Source organism: Aythya ferina (assembly GCF_964211825.1).
Source record: "Aythya ferina genome assembly, chromosome: 19".
Classification (NCBI taxonomy): Eukaryota; Metazoa; Chordata; class Aves; order Anseriformes; family Anatidae; genus Aythya; species Aythya ferina.
In genome coordinates, this window is record NC_140309.1 from 5434248 (window position 1) to 5447568 (window position 13321).

The 13321-nt window shown below is 46.7% G+C and overlaps 2 protein-coding genes across 3 annotated transcripts; one reads left to right on the forward strand and one right to left on the reverse strand.

Annotated features, from left to right (window-relative positions):
- Window positions 1-1192: 1192 nt before the first annotated feature.
- RPAIN (RPA interacting protein) lies at window positions 1193-3669 on the reverse strand. Of its 2 annotated transcripts, none has more exons than XM_084493566.1 (7): window positions 3544-3669; window positions 3279-3440; window positions 2925-2988; window positions 2317-2431; window positions 2081-2144; window positions 1841-1975; window positions 1193-1425 (listed from the first exon to the last, which is right to left on the reverse strand). In XM_084493566.1, the coding sequence occupies exons 1-7, from the start codon at window positions 3625-3627 to the stop codon at window positions 1396-1398; spliced, it is 654 nt and encodes a 217-aa protein (XP_084349692.1). In that variant the 5' UTR covers window positions 3628-3669; the 3' UTR covers window positions 1193-1395. The 2 variants fall into 2 exon arrangements, with proteins under 2 accessions (XP_084349692.1, XP_084349693.1); XM_084493567.1 differs by having other exon boundaries at window positions 3279-3395; window positions 3544-3642.
- Window positions 3670-3764: 95 nt separating this feature from the next.
- NUP88 (nucleoporin 88) lies at window positions 3765-13290 on the forward strand. Its single transcript, XM_084493543.1, has 17 exons — window positions 3765-4046; window positions 4473-4642; window positions 4801-4926; window positions 5093-5179; window positions 5726-5902; window positions 6204-6387; window positions 6780-6930; window positions 7954-8052; window positions 8221-8311; window positions 9311-9412; window positions 10038-10196; window positions 10638-10763; window positions 11246-11311; window positions 11539-11619; window positions 11961-12087; window positions 12552-12670; window positions 13070-13290. The coding sequence occupies exons 1-17, from the start codon at window positions 3780-3782 to the stop codon at window positions 13131-13133; spliced, it is 2196 nt and encodes a 731-aa protein (XP_084349669.1). The 5' UTR covers window positions 3765-3779; the 3' UTR covers window positions 13134-13290.
- The last annotated feature ends 31 nt before the right edge of the window (window positions 13291-13321 follow it).

Consider the following 13321-nt stretch of genomic DNA (forward strand, 5'->3'; position numbering starts at 1 on the left):
AACAGGAACGTGCTGCGATAACCTGCTAGATTAGTATTAATACATCTGCTTCAGAAAAATACCATGGGGAGGTTGGAATGCTTCAGTTCTGGCAGAATGATTCAAATTCTGTGGCTGCTCATGGCAGAAGCATTGCTGCAGGGCAGCAGCTGTGGCTTTCTGCTCAAACTGGTGTCTCCAGTTGTTGCCTCAAGGTCCCAGGCAGTCCTGCTGGCAGAGCAGAACTGCAGAAGGTGCTCTGCCATGTCTGGGAGCTGCACGCCAGCTGGCAGTGCAGTAAAGAGCTGCTTCTAATTAGGCTTGAGCACATCCATGAACAAAATGATAAGAGCCTGTCAGAACACCTGATGGCACCTGACTTGTACCTCTCCAGTGGTTGTTCCTTGTTACTTTTGTCCAGGATTACCTTTTAGGCTGGAATGGTGTTGCTCAGCTGGTAAGGCTCAGCAGAGCTGTGCGGGAGGCTGGGGAGGATGGAGGGGTGGCTGAACGAGAACCAAGTTTCTGGTAAGTGTTCTTTGAACTGGAAGAGGGGAGACTTACAGAAGTTGTTCTTCCCTATGAGGGTAGTAGGGCTGTGAGCAAGCTGGTCTAGGGCATATGCCTGTGGCATAGGGTTGGAACTAAACATCCCTTTAAAGGCCCCTCCTACCCCAAAATGAAGCCTTGCAGATGAGCCATCCCCCCTCACCCACCAGCCAGCCTTAGTTACAGGGTTTTGATAGTTTTGGCCTCAAAATAAGTGTATCCAAGTTATGTGTGTATGAAACACACTTGTAAGTAGCAAAGCTACTTACTTACAACATTCAAACAGATGTCACATACAAGAAGTTTCATCTTTGCAACCCAGTTGTCTTAGAGGAAACTGACTCAAACAAAACTGAGCTTTGGTACAGTGGAAAAGACAAGGCAAAGGAGAAGCAAGCCTAGCAGGGATAAGGGGCAATCAGAATCTGTTCCTCCCTGGGTGGATAAGTTCCCACAGATACTTGGTGGAAAAATTGCATATTTTACAGAAGCTGTTCCAGTGAAATACTCCAATAGTCCAGGGTGAAGTACACAACTGCAGTTAAGCCTGCAGGCAGTTACCTGTTCCTTACAACAAAAGGATACAGCAGAAATGCTGTCATTGACCAAAAACCGAAGCTAAAGCCCCATGCAAGCTGTGAGATCACCAATAAAAACACCACTGTTAAAAATGACAAGCCTAGAAATAAGTACATTTATTATAAAACATGTGCTGTGCCATCAAAAGTGCAGGTTAAGGCAGTAGCACTGCCTTGTTAAGTATTTTGACACAGCACATACAAGTGTATACATTAAGAGATAGTAGCAGCTCTGAGTGGGTTTTTAATCTTGAAGTCCTTCCAGTGAAAAAGCAGCAGCTGAAACAGCCTACAGGAGAACCGTCCAGGAGTCACAGACCTTTACAGAAGGTAAGGTTAAGTTAGACAAGCTATGGTAACGTACAAAGCCAGTTACTAATGTTCAAAACCATTTGAAATGCTCTGCTCCTGACCCTGTGCCCACCATGCAGGTACACATGCTGTGTGCAAAGGGATTCAACTTCCACAGCAGAGCTGTAAGAACTCGTGAGCTTGAGCTAGAGGGAGCCTTGTTGAAAGATCCCCTAATTCAGCAGGGAAGGTAAGCTGTGGTAGGCAGCTCTTTTACAGTTACTGGTGGTCAGATGTAAAACCACTTCCAAGAAAGTTTGGGGGGGGGGGACACACAGCAACACAACCCCCAGGATCACTGGGCTTGTGGCTGCCCTTGCAATCAAGAAATGGACCCAGGCAGAAAGGTGTGGTGTCAGACAGGAGCCTGACACTTGACTCACCGGACAGGTCATGAGGAGACTCATTTCCTCCTCCATCCCACCGGTAACTGTGAACTCCGGGTTGTGCAAGCACCTGTAGCTGTGTTCTGTTAAAGTGTTTTCTAGAAGTGCCCGAAGCTTCTGTTCCGTCATACCCTGGAAAAAATGGGTTAAGAATAGATTTTATTTGTAAGTTCTTGTCTGTAGCTTAAAGCTTCCTCTTCGCAGCAGACTTAAGACATCACTCCCAGCACAGCTTACCCGTGTGAGGATGTACAAGCCACACTGGCAGAAAATTGAGTGACAACTCACAGTCAGGGTGTTCCTAGAAAGAGCGTACAGTGAGCACCTGAACAGCCAGGACATTGCTCGTTTTTCTGTTTTGTTGAAATTCACACCAACAGCAGCCTGTTTGCCTACTGCTATTTGCCTGTTTCTGAGCACAAACTGCTGCAGGAGAGTGGAGACTTTTGCTCCAGTGCTGAGGGCTTTCTTACTTTCTGCACACCGGGCAGATGATCTTGTTGCTGGCATCCAAGCCATCAAGCATTGCATTGAGACATTCTTCATCGAACTGCAGGCTTCGCTCATACTCTTCTATAACCAGTTGTTCTGAAAGAGATATATGTGCAAGTTTATCCTCAGCTATCTGTTACAAACACAATGCAGCACTGCAGCATACACATAGCTGCTGGCTGTTCTGAATTTCTTTCTTTGAATTGGATTTCTATGCTTGAGGAAGCTGTTGTTGTTAGCTTTTTTTCCCTATGGTTCATCCTTTATCTGATCTCAAGTGTGTGACTGTAACACTTTCCAGCCAACAATTTAGAAGTATTCTGAGTTTATTTATACAGGCACCTACAGTTCGCAGCCACCACAGTGCTGTCTCCGCTAGCCTCTTACTAGTTCCTCACAGTCCTTAGAATGTTGTGTAACTCTTAGAGCTCTCCAACAAGGTCTCAGTGCATTAGAGAGGCTACAGAGACTAAGGAAGCTCTTCCCCTGTGTCATGTGATATATGAGAACTGAGAACTGCAGCCTCAGGAACTACTAGAAAGGAGTCATGCAACTCAAACAGGAGCCAGAAGATGTGCTGAGATGTTACCTTGCAAGATCAACTCCTGTTGGATTTCATCCAGCACAGCTAGCTCATAGGGGTCCTCTAGCATCTGAAAGGCACAGCAGTCAGTAGTTCTCTCATAGTGCCCACATTCACACATAACTTCCACCCGTTGCTGTGAGTGGAAGTCTGTCAGTTTCCTGGTTGGTAAGCCTCTATTTGCACAGACATGCAGTGGGGAAAGCCAAACACACCGCAATCCCCCCCAGCGGGCCCGGAGCAGCCCCCCGAGCTCAGGAGGCGGCTCCAGCCCCACTGGGGCAAGGTAAAGAGATACCGAAGGAGGCCGGGGGGGGGGGGGGGGGGGGGTCCTGATAGGGGCTGACCCCAAGCACTGACCTGCGCCGCGTCGCCTCGCCTAGCCGCCTGTAGGCTGCGCCACTCCATCTCCATCACCTCCGGCACCAGCAGCGCCCCCGGCCCGGTGCCGCCCCCATCCCCGGCCCGGCGGTAGCGCTCCAGCAGCTTGGCGCGGCCGCTCCTCAGCCTCTCAGCGCAGCGCTGCGGGGGGGAGCGGAGCAAAGGGAGGGGACGTCAGGCAGCGCCCGAGGGACCCGTGAGGGGCGGGGAGGGCCCCGCGGTGCCCCCGTGAGCGCTCACCCACCCGGCGGTACGCCTCCTTCCAGGGCGGCACGGCCAGGCCGGGCGCCTTGTACAGCGCGCGGTGCCCGCGCAGCGGCTCCTCCATCGCCGCCCGCCTCACTCTGCCCGCCGCCGCGCGGCACGCCGGGACTTGTAGTCCGGAGCGGCGGCGCGCGCTGACGTCACGGGGCGCGGCGGCGGCGCCGATTGGCTGCGAGGCGGTGTGGACGGGAGGGAGGCGGCTGCGCGCGCGGGGCGATGGCGGCCGAGTGGGGCCCGGCGGAGCAGTGGCGCGCGGCCCTGCCGCAGCACGCCGTGCTCGGACGCCTCCGCGACCGCGTGGCTGCCGCCGCCGCCGTCGCCGGCCCCTCACGGCCCGGGGCCGGTCACAGGGCGGCGCTGAGCCGCAACCTGCTGCTGGGGCTGGACGGGGACCTGCTGCTGTGGGACGGGGACTGCAGCGCCCTGCACGCCATCAGCCTCCGCCGCCTCGGCGGCCCCGAGCCGGGGCTGAGCGATTATCAGGTGGGGAGGGGGGTATGAGGTGTGAGGGGGGGGGTTGAGGGGTCGGTGAGGCCGGGGAGGGGGTTGAAATATGGGCGGGGGAGGTCCCTGAGGTGAGGGGGGGGGGCTGTGGGGCTGGGAGGGGGATTTGGGGTTGTCAGGGGAGAGGGGTTTGTGAGGGGTGGGGGGTGTTAGGGTGGGAAGGGGCTTGAGGGGTCTGTGGGGTGGGGAGGGGGGCTGTGAGGCCAAAGGGTGGGTCCTTGAGGCTGGGAGTGGGGCTGTGAGGTGGAGTGGGGGGGCTTGGAGGTGTGTAGAGGGGCGGGGTGGAAGGTGAGATGAGAAGATTGTCTGTGAGGTGGGCACCCTACCCAGCAACGACTGACTAACAGACACCCCCACCCGGCACAGACCCCCCTGGCACTGACTGACCCCCGTTTCTCTCCTCAGACGCTGCTGTGCATAAACCCGCCGCTGTTCGAGGTGTACCAGACGCTGCTGAGCCCCACGCAGCACCATGTGGCGCTTGTCGGCACCAGGGGACTCACGGTCCTGGAGCTGCCCAAACGCTGGGGCAAGAGCTCCGAGTTCGAGGGCGGGAAGGAGACGGTGAACTGCAGGTGGGTTGGTGCTGGCTGGCAGCACGCTGCAGGGAGGGCCCAGCTTTAACGCCCCCTGCTAACGCTGCTGGAGCCGTTTGGTTGTCTGCACAGCTCGTCTTGCCCCCACCCGAAGAGGTAGCTCTTGTCACTGGGCCTGTGTCTGCTCTCTGTTTCAGCACCATTCCCATCGCCGAAAGGTTCTTCACAAGCTCGCCGTCTCTGGCTCTGAAGCACGCCGCGTGGTATCCCTGCGAGACGCTGGAGCCCCACATCGTGCTCTTGACTTCAGATAACACGATAAGGTAAAAGCTGCTTGTGCTCTCGCTTGGGGCGTGCCTGGTTTTTCACTAGGTATTTGTGCTTTGTCCTTCTTCAAAGAAGCAGCAATATAAGATAGGATGGGAGGATTTTTTGACCCCTATCAGCTGGTGTTCCTGTATGAACATTACTGCTGTTTCTTTCCTCTAGGATTTACAGCCTGAAGATACCTCAGACGCCCATCAAAGTGATTACTCTTTCAGATTCAGAGGAGGAGACTCTTACAATCAACAAAGGGTTTGTGTGGCTTCTTGTATTTTGAAATGCTTTTGACAGAATAAGCTCTGCATTCTCTGTCATGTTTTTAATGAGTGATAAATCCACCTTAAATTCTGATACAAATTTTCTCATGACTTACTGATCACAGAATTCTGTGCTAGAACTTCTTCCTAGCACAGTAGCTGCACTATTTTTTTTCCTGATTTTTCTAAAAGAGGGAACAAACTGTACAGTCAGTGTTTGTCAGAATAGTCATTTGAAAAATAGGCATTATCTTTAAGGGTTAAGAAGGGCTTTTTGGGTGGGGAATGCAGAAAACAGATCTTTTTATTTTTTCCTTGGGCTTAACTGGGAAGGAGAAACTTGAAACCTCTTGCTCAGTGAAACTGGGCTGGCTGGTGGGTGCCTTTCAGAAATGAGGCCTTTTAAGAAGGATGTTACCTGCGTGCCTTTGCTGCTGCAAGCAGCGTATATCAAAGGACCAATGGACAGGTGTTCAGAAGTAATTCGACGTACTCCTCCCAGTCACTGCTGACTCCAGGCTTTGTTCTGACCTGTCCCTAGGAGAGCCTACACAGCGTCACTGGGAGAGACTGCAGTGGCGTTTGACTTTGGCCCTCTGGTGCCAGTCCCAAAGAACGTACTTGGACAGCGAGGGAGCGACGAGGTGCTGGCTTACCCGCTGTACATCTTATATGAAAACGGGGAGACATTCCTCACGTACATCAGCCTGATACAGAGGTAGGCGTGGGTTCATCCTCATGTTTCATGGGGTGCCTGTACATTGGAGAGCCATCTCTTCACCTGGCTGGGACTCTGTAATGGATGCTGGGCTGATTTTTCTTGTATTCCATTCTGTGTCGTTTCTTTGTGGCAGTGCTAGTAGTCGTAACTCCAAGAACAGTGTGTTAGAACTCCATCATGTTTGTTCTTTATTTTAATCATCCTTATTCTATAGTTATTATTCAGCAGACTCCTGCAGGCAGTCGTGGGGAACTCTCCTTCTACACCTAGTGTTGTGAGCACATCTTCTTTATTCCAGCACTGGGAATCTTGGCAAGCTGCTCGGCCCTTTGCCCATGCACCCTGCTGCAGAAGATAATTACGGCTACGATGCCTGTGCTGTCCTTTGCCTGCCTTGTGTTCCAAACATCCTGGTGATTGCTACTGAATCAGGAATGCTTTATCACTGTGTGGTACTGGATGCAGAAGAGGATGACGAGCAGGTACCTTGTCTCGTTCGTTTTGCTTCCTCAGTCACAGTTCAAGACAGCAGTGAATGCCAGGTGCTGTGTTCTTCTATAACCAAGTAGAGAGTCCTACTCCTTCAGCCATTCCCCGTAATCCTCTTTCACTTTTGTTTTAAATATTGCTTGTGTGAATCCTGTAGATATAGAAGTTTTCAATCAAACTTGCTATGAGCTATTTTAAAGAGGATCTTCTGAAGAAATCATGTGTCAGAGAGAAGCTTTTTAAGTGGAAAACCATAAGGGGACTTAAACTAATTACTGTAATGATTATTACACATGCCTATATTACGTAACACTCTCCTACTGCTATTTGCTTTGGTATTTCTATTTAAGTGCTGACTCATAGAAGAATTCAATGCTCTTTACAGTCGGAAAAGTCATGGGACCCAAGATCTGATCTTATTCCTTCCCTGTACGTGTTTGAATGTGTTGAGCTGGAACTTGCACTGAAACTGGCATCAGGAGATGAGGAAGAGCCTTTGGAGTCTGATTTCTCTTGCCCAATCAAACTGCATCAAGGTAGGGTGGTGGTTCAGGTTGTTGTCTTTTGTTTGCTTTATTTAATGAATTTAGGACCAAGTTATTTTTAAATTACCATTGGTCTCAAACAGCAGCATTACAAAAAGCATTTGCATGATGCCTTCAATAAAGCTGTAGAAAATCTGCAGAGTAAAAGGGAAGTTGCCATAAAAGAACTTAGGAACCTCTGAACCTTGCTTCTGAAGCAGGTGTGAACATTCAGTACCTATTATCACCATTGGGGTTTTTTGGTATCATTTTTATTAACCACTTGCTGTATTAAAATGAATGGCAGAAAGGTGACTGGTGTTTCATGGTCTTTTCTGTTGTAAAGTGTATCTATGAGGGGGCATGTGCTTCTCCACTGATGTGTGAAAAGCCATTTGGTAGATCTTTGTTTCGTAAATAGGACCTGGAAGAGTATGGCAAATACTGCAGATCACTAAAAGAAAGAGCAAGGCTGGGATGTGCTTTATTGTTTACTCATGGGCGGATTACTGATGTTTACAAAACACTAAATTATTTCAGCTGTGGATAAGAAAGCAGAAGTTGTTGTGCTTGTTCTGTTCTATGTGTGTTAGCAAGTGATACACTGTGAGGATGAATCCTGAAGGAGGAGTTGGTGTCTGTTCATCAGCCTGTCACCTGGGGCAGGAGGTTGGGCAGGACACAGGGTTTGGGTCTTTCTGAACAAGAAGCCTGTCTGAAAGCTGGTCGGCTGCCATTGACTGATCTGCCCTTGAAAGTTTGGTGGACAAAGATGTTGTGTAATACGAGTAATTCTAAACAATGCACCAACGGGTTAGTAACAGGTGTTGCAAGAGTAATTGGTTTATATGCAGAATTCTAACAACGTGGCTGGTGCCCCTAGCTCATTTTGTGGATAGGCGCTAGTCAGTACTTGCAACGAGATGTTAATGCTGGCTGGACAAGAGGTCAATACATGTGTTCAACAGCACACAGCTGCAGAATGAGATTTTCTTCGTTCAGTGCCATCTACTACATTCGCTATTTAAATTTCAGATCCAAAATGTCCCTCTAGATACCACTGCACACATGAAGCTGGTGTCCACAGCGTGGGGTTGACGTGGATCAACAAACTGCACAAATTCCTTGGTTCAGGTGAGTGGCGAGAGTCTGTTGCACATAGAGGAAAGGGGGAAAGGGATTACTGTCTGTACTGTCTGAACGGCTTTGTTTTGCTAGTAACAAGCTGGGGAACGTGTGAGTAATACTGAGAACACCTTACCCTACACAGTGGATATTGCATTCAGACAAATCTCTTTGCAGATGAAGAAGATAAAGACAGTTTACAGGAGCTGGGTGCAGAACAGAAGTGCTTTGTTGAACATATTCTTTGTACGAAACCATTGCCATGCAGGTAAAAAACAACTTTCTGTTGCTTCCAAATCAGTGAGTTTTTCTGGAAAAGTATTTATGATTAGCTGTCTTCTGCTGCATTCTTATCACTAAAAATAATGAAATCAGCGTAACAGAATTCAAATAAATATAAATAAGCATTTCATGCATCAAGCTCCTTAATGCACAGTTAGATATGTGAGCTAAATTTTTATGTCTGAAAATTACCTGTCAAACTAGCAGAAACTTTTGCTTCCATTTACCTGTCCCAATAGAACTCTGGGGCTCAATCAATCTAAGAGTCTTGAACACTGATGTGTTCCTTTTACCCACAGGTTAAAAGACAAAGCTGTGCCTTGATAGAACAGCTTGGGTGTTTTTTTAGCTGGTAAAGTACCCTAATCAGGGTTAAGAGGCATCATTGTCTGGGAAATGTGATATTTGTGTTGGCTGTGTCATCTAACTTTAATACAGCCTGATCGCTTCCGTGGAATGCTGTTTATTAAACATATTGAAGATACAAAAAAATGCTCTATTAGTAGACATCAGTCATCTAATCTAAAGGGCTCCCTAAGTTAGTACAGGTGACAAATATCTAGGGGTGTGAGTTTTCACCTGAGGAAGTGGCGTTTGGAGCAGACGAGGTGGTATGCAGAGCACCTGTGTATGGGCAGAAGCAGTCTTTTCCTGAGGAAGTCTGTGCCCTGCACTAGAAGGGGGTAAAGTTTCCTGGGTCACAGCAGATTTTAGCTGCTGATTCACAGCTAAGTTGTACGGGTGCTCCCTCTCTCAGGGTGGATGACTTTTTGCCTGGTAACATCTGACTCAGTCAGCCTGCATGGTATGAGAATAATTATTTTGCAGGACTCCTTCAGAAGAGTGGTTCTTCACTTTGTGACATGGGTCTGGCTTAAGTTGATTGCTATAAATAGAGCTTCTCCAAAAGAACTTGCACAACAACTTTCAGGAACAAAGAATGTTTTTTCTTGAATGAGTAATGCTTGTGTTTTCTTCCCTTCAGGCAACCTGCTCCAATCAGAGGATTTTGGATAGTCTCTGACATCCTGGGGCCTACGATGATCTGCATCACAAATACCTACGAGTGTATTACAAGGCCACTCTTGTACGTGAGTCTTAATAAGACTGAAATCCATGACTGTCCTATAAAAAAAGTCAGATTTTTTTCCCCCATTTGTTCTTTTGATCCTTTCAGCCTGGAGTTCTGCACAATGAAGCACAATGCAGTTTACCTGCTGAACAATCCCTGGCAGAGCACTTCAGTGTTCTCAGGGTAGTTGCTTACTACTGATAAGGTGGTCAGAGGGGATATAACTAATCTGTATCGCTACTAATGAGGATTCAGACAAACATTGCGTCAAAAAATTGTTGACCTTGTTGTCTTCTTACTTACTTTTAGATGAGGATTCTGCAAATCTGAAACTCTTCAGAGATTGGGTCATGTTGCCATTTGAATCCTTGCTTGCCTTGTTATTTTTTTTACCTTTAAATAGGAAGATATTTGTGATTCTTGACCTTTTCAGCTATGACCAAAGATGTGGGGATTTGAGCTCCACCCTGTCTAAAGCTGGATTTATCACACAATTGAAATATTTCCTCTTGGACCACTTCTGACTTGCTGCTGTAATATGTTAATCCCACAGTGGATGAGTTCCTTAGTTTTAACTACTGTTTAAACTCTGGTGTAGTGTAATGCTTATGAGTGTTCTGTATTTGCTGTTCTCTGGCAGAAGCACAGTCCATCCTGCATCCCCTCCTTTACTATGTACCAGGGAAGACAAAGATGTAACCGTTTCCCCTCTCCGGATCCTGGCTGACTCACAGCATTCATTTGAGAAGCACATCCGAAGCATCCTTCAGCGGAGTACTGCCAATCCCTTGCTCCTGAAGTAAGTAAAAACCATTCCCTAGGGAAGGTGAAGAGGGAGGACTCTTTAGGAATACTACATGTTCATCATCAACTCCTGACTGAACAGGGATGCAGCTCCTGACTGAACAGGGATGCAGCTTCTGCAGGAGCTTTGTGCCATGGTACAGGCATGGCATCAAATAGTGTAGCCCTTTAGGCTGGAAGGGGAATCACTTCGCTCAGTGCTGGGCTAACCACAGTGCTACATTAGGTTGTTCAGGGCTGTCCCAGTGGGTTTTCAGCATCTTCAGAGAACTCATGATTTCCTCATTGGGAAAATTGCTTTATAGCAAAGGGCTTTATTTGTGCCCCTCATTTCCATATCTGAACCCCCAGAGCCCTTACTGTAAGTGCTCTAATTTAACCTTTCCAAGGAACGTGGAAAAGTAGGATTGAGGAAAAAACTCTCCTGTTTATTCAGATCTGGGGATAAAGATGCTGCTCCTCCCCCTGAAGAATGCCTTCAACTTCTTAGCAGAGCCACACAAGTGTTCAGAGAAGAATATATACTGAAACAAGATTTGGCAAAAGAGGAAATTCAGCAAAGGTAAGAAAAAGTCCCTCATAAAAAGTGCTGTACAGTGTTTGGTGGAACAATGACATGAAGTACCTAGCACTAACCCTCCTTTGCTGGACTAACCACTATAACTGAGTAAAATGTGTTTAAAAAAAAAAAAGTAAAAAGAGATGAACTACTGCTCTTCTGGTGTGGATGAATGAAGTCAGTGTGTCAGTGCTTGGGCATGGCAGAGGAAATCCTTTGACCTCAGCAATAATCATGACAAAACTGCTAAAAGGAAAAATTGCATTAAACAATCTCTGCTTTTTTCAATTATAGTTGTTGATTTATTTAAAGCTGGGCCAAAATAGAAGAGTTAGTTCTTAACACTGCCCCTGTCTCAGTGGCTTTAGGTCTCCATACTACAGGAGTAGTGATTACTTCTGTGTGTTCTCTATGTGGCCTAAATACAGATTCAGCTGGATTGTTGTTGTGGGTGGCTCGATTTTATGTATATATTTATCTTAAAGAGTGAAGCTGCTGTTGGGACAGAAAAAGAAGCAACTAGAAGATCTTAATTACTGTCGAGAAGAAAAGTGAGTATAATCTGTCTACATCTATCAAGTCAAAATCCAGAATGATGCAACTTCATGCAAAAAGGTACTTTATATAGGGCCCTGTATGAAACTATCTTAGAAGGGAAGGCAGTTCTGGCTTTAATTAGGCATTCCCCACTCCATTTTTTCAGGCTCTGCCTGTTTTTACATACAGACTAATTTCCATGTAAATAAGAAATAAACAAATGTTTCTCAATTGCATAAAGGAAAAGTTTGCGGGAAATGGCTGAACGGTTGGCTGACAAGTATGAGGAAGCCAAAGAGAAGCAAGAAGATATTATGAATAGGTGAGTGCAAACTACTCTGTTCATCACAGATTACTTGCTGTTAACATTTGTTTGTCAGCATGGTAGAAGAACACAGTAGGTGGGAAAGTGCCTCACTGGTTTGTTGGAAGTCTGAGCTTCTGAAATTCCCTTTGCTCAATGGTGACCTTCAGTACTGAGTCCGCTTGCTGTTGAGAAATGCTGTGTGAGGCTACCTGAAAGAGGAGAGTAGAGTCTTGAGCCCCTAAGACTTAGGAAGAATGACAAACGATGCTTCGCAGTTAGAAGACTGGTGGAGTCTGAGTGTAATTATTCTTAACAGATGAGTTAATTCAGCAACATTTCTTGCTTTGTATATGAAGGATGAAGAAAGTACTTCGTAGCTTCCACTCTCAGCTTCCTGTTCTATCAGACAGTGAAAAAGATATGAAGAAGGAACTGCAGACAATACATGACCAGCTGCAGCACTTGAGCAATGCAATCAGACAGGTGAGATAAAATATCTGGCTGGTAGGTTATTGGTAACACTTCATCCACAATGATTGTGCTGAATTAGAATACAGTCTTTCTGCACAGAGCAGCTTCATGCCTTCATTAAATTAGCAACATCATGCAGAAATAACTTCTGAACCTTATTACTAATACAGATAGAACCAGCCTCTGGAACCCTGTGTAAACCCTAAGAAAGTCTCCACACCGTTCCTCAGTCCTAGCACTGATTTTCTCTTTGTAGACTCAAGGAATCATTAAGGTTGGAAAAGACCTCCCAGACCAGGTGCAACCATGCTCCTATCCCCCTTCCACGTTGTGGAAGAATGCAAAAGCAAGCTGATTTTAACCCAAACAGAATCAGAATTTATTGCATTGTGACACCTGTTTGTAGCTATAACTGGCTTTCACTGTGGCAGGCAGAACCAACGCTGACTGCGGGTCTTTTTGTGCGTGACTTCTAGGTTAAAATGAAGAAGGAATACCAGCAGAAAAAGATGGAAAAAGGTACTAGCCCACGAAAACCCAGCATCACCCTCAGTGCCTACCAGAGCAAGTGCATCCAAACCGTTCTGAAAGAAGAGTAAGTTAAAGCTTGGATCCTCCTGTAGAATTCAAGCCCTGGCACTTACGTAGGCTGTCCTAGTCATGTTTGTAGGGTATAGTTTAACTTATGCATGGGGGCAGGGGGCTGACTGCTGCACCAGCTGGAGTTTGTAGAGAGAGTTTAAAGCATAAAGCATGCCAGCTTATGACAATGGTACTGGTCCATCTTGTGCTACTACTAAACTAAATCTTCTTTTATGCCTGCTTTTTGTCTGAAGATCTTGTGGCAGTCTCTATGATGCCTATAATTAACAAAATCACCTGCAAGTGTTTCCATGCTCTGCTTCTATCTACCACATGAATTATTTTTTTTCCTAAGTGGTCTCGAACAAAAAAGACTTTACAGCTTTTTGACCTGAATTTACTTTTCTTGAAGGGGAGAACACATAAGGGAAATGGTAAAACAGATTAATGACATCAGAAGCCACGTGAACTTCTAACATGTCCAGGAAGATGAACCTACAATGAAAAGTTGGATGAGCTTTAATTTTCTCTGGTAATTCCCCTTGTATATTTAACATTTGTAAGATGGACAATATGCCTTTTCTTTATTATTTTGTAAAGATAACTATGAATTAAAGTACTTTTGATAAGATACCCTACATGCTGTGTTTCTTGCTTTTCTCCT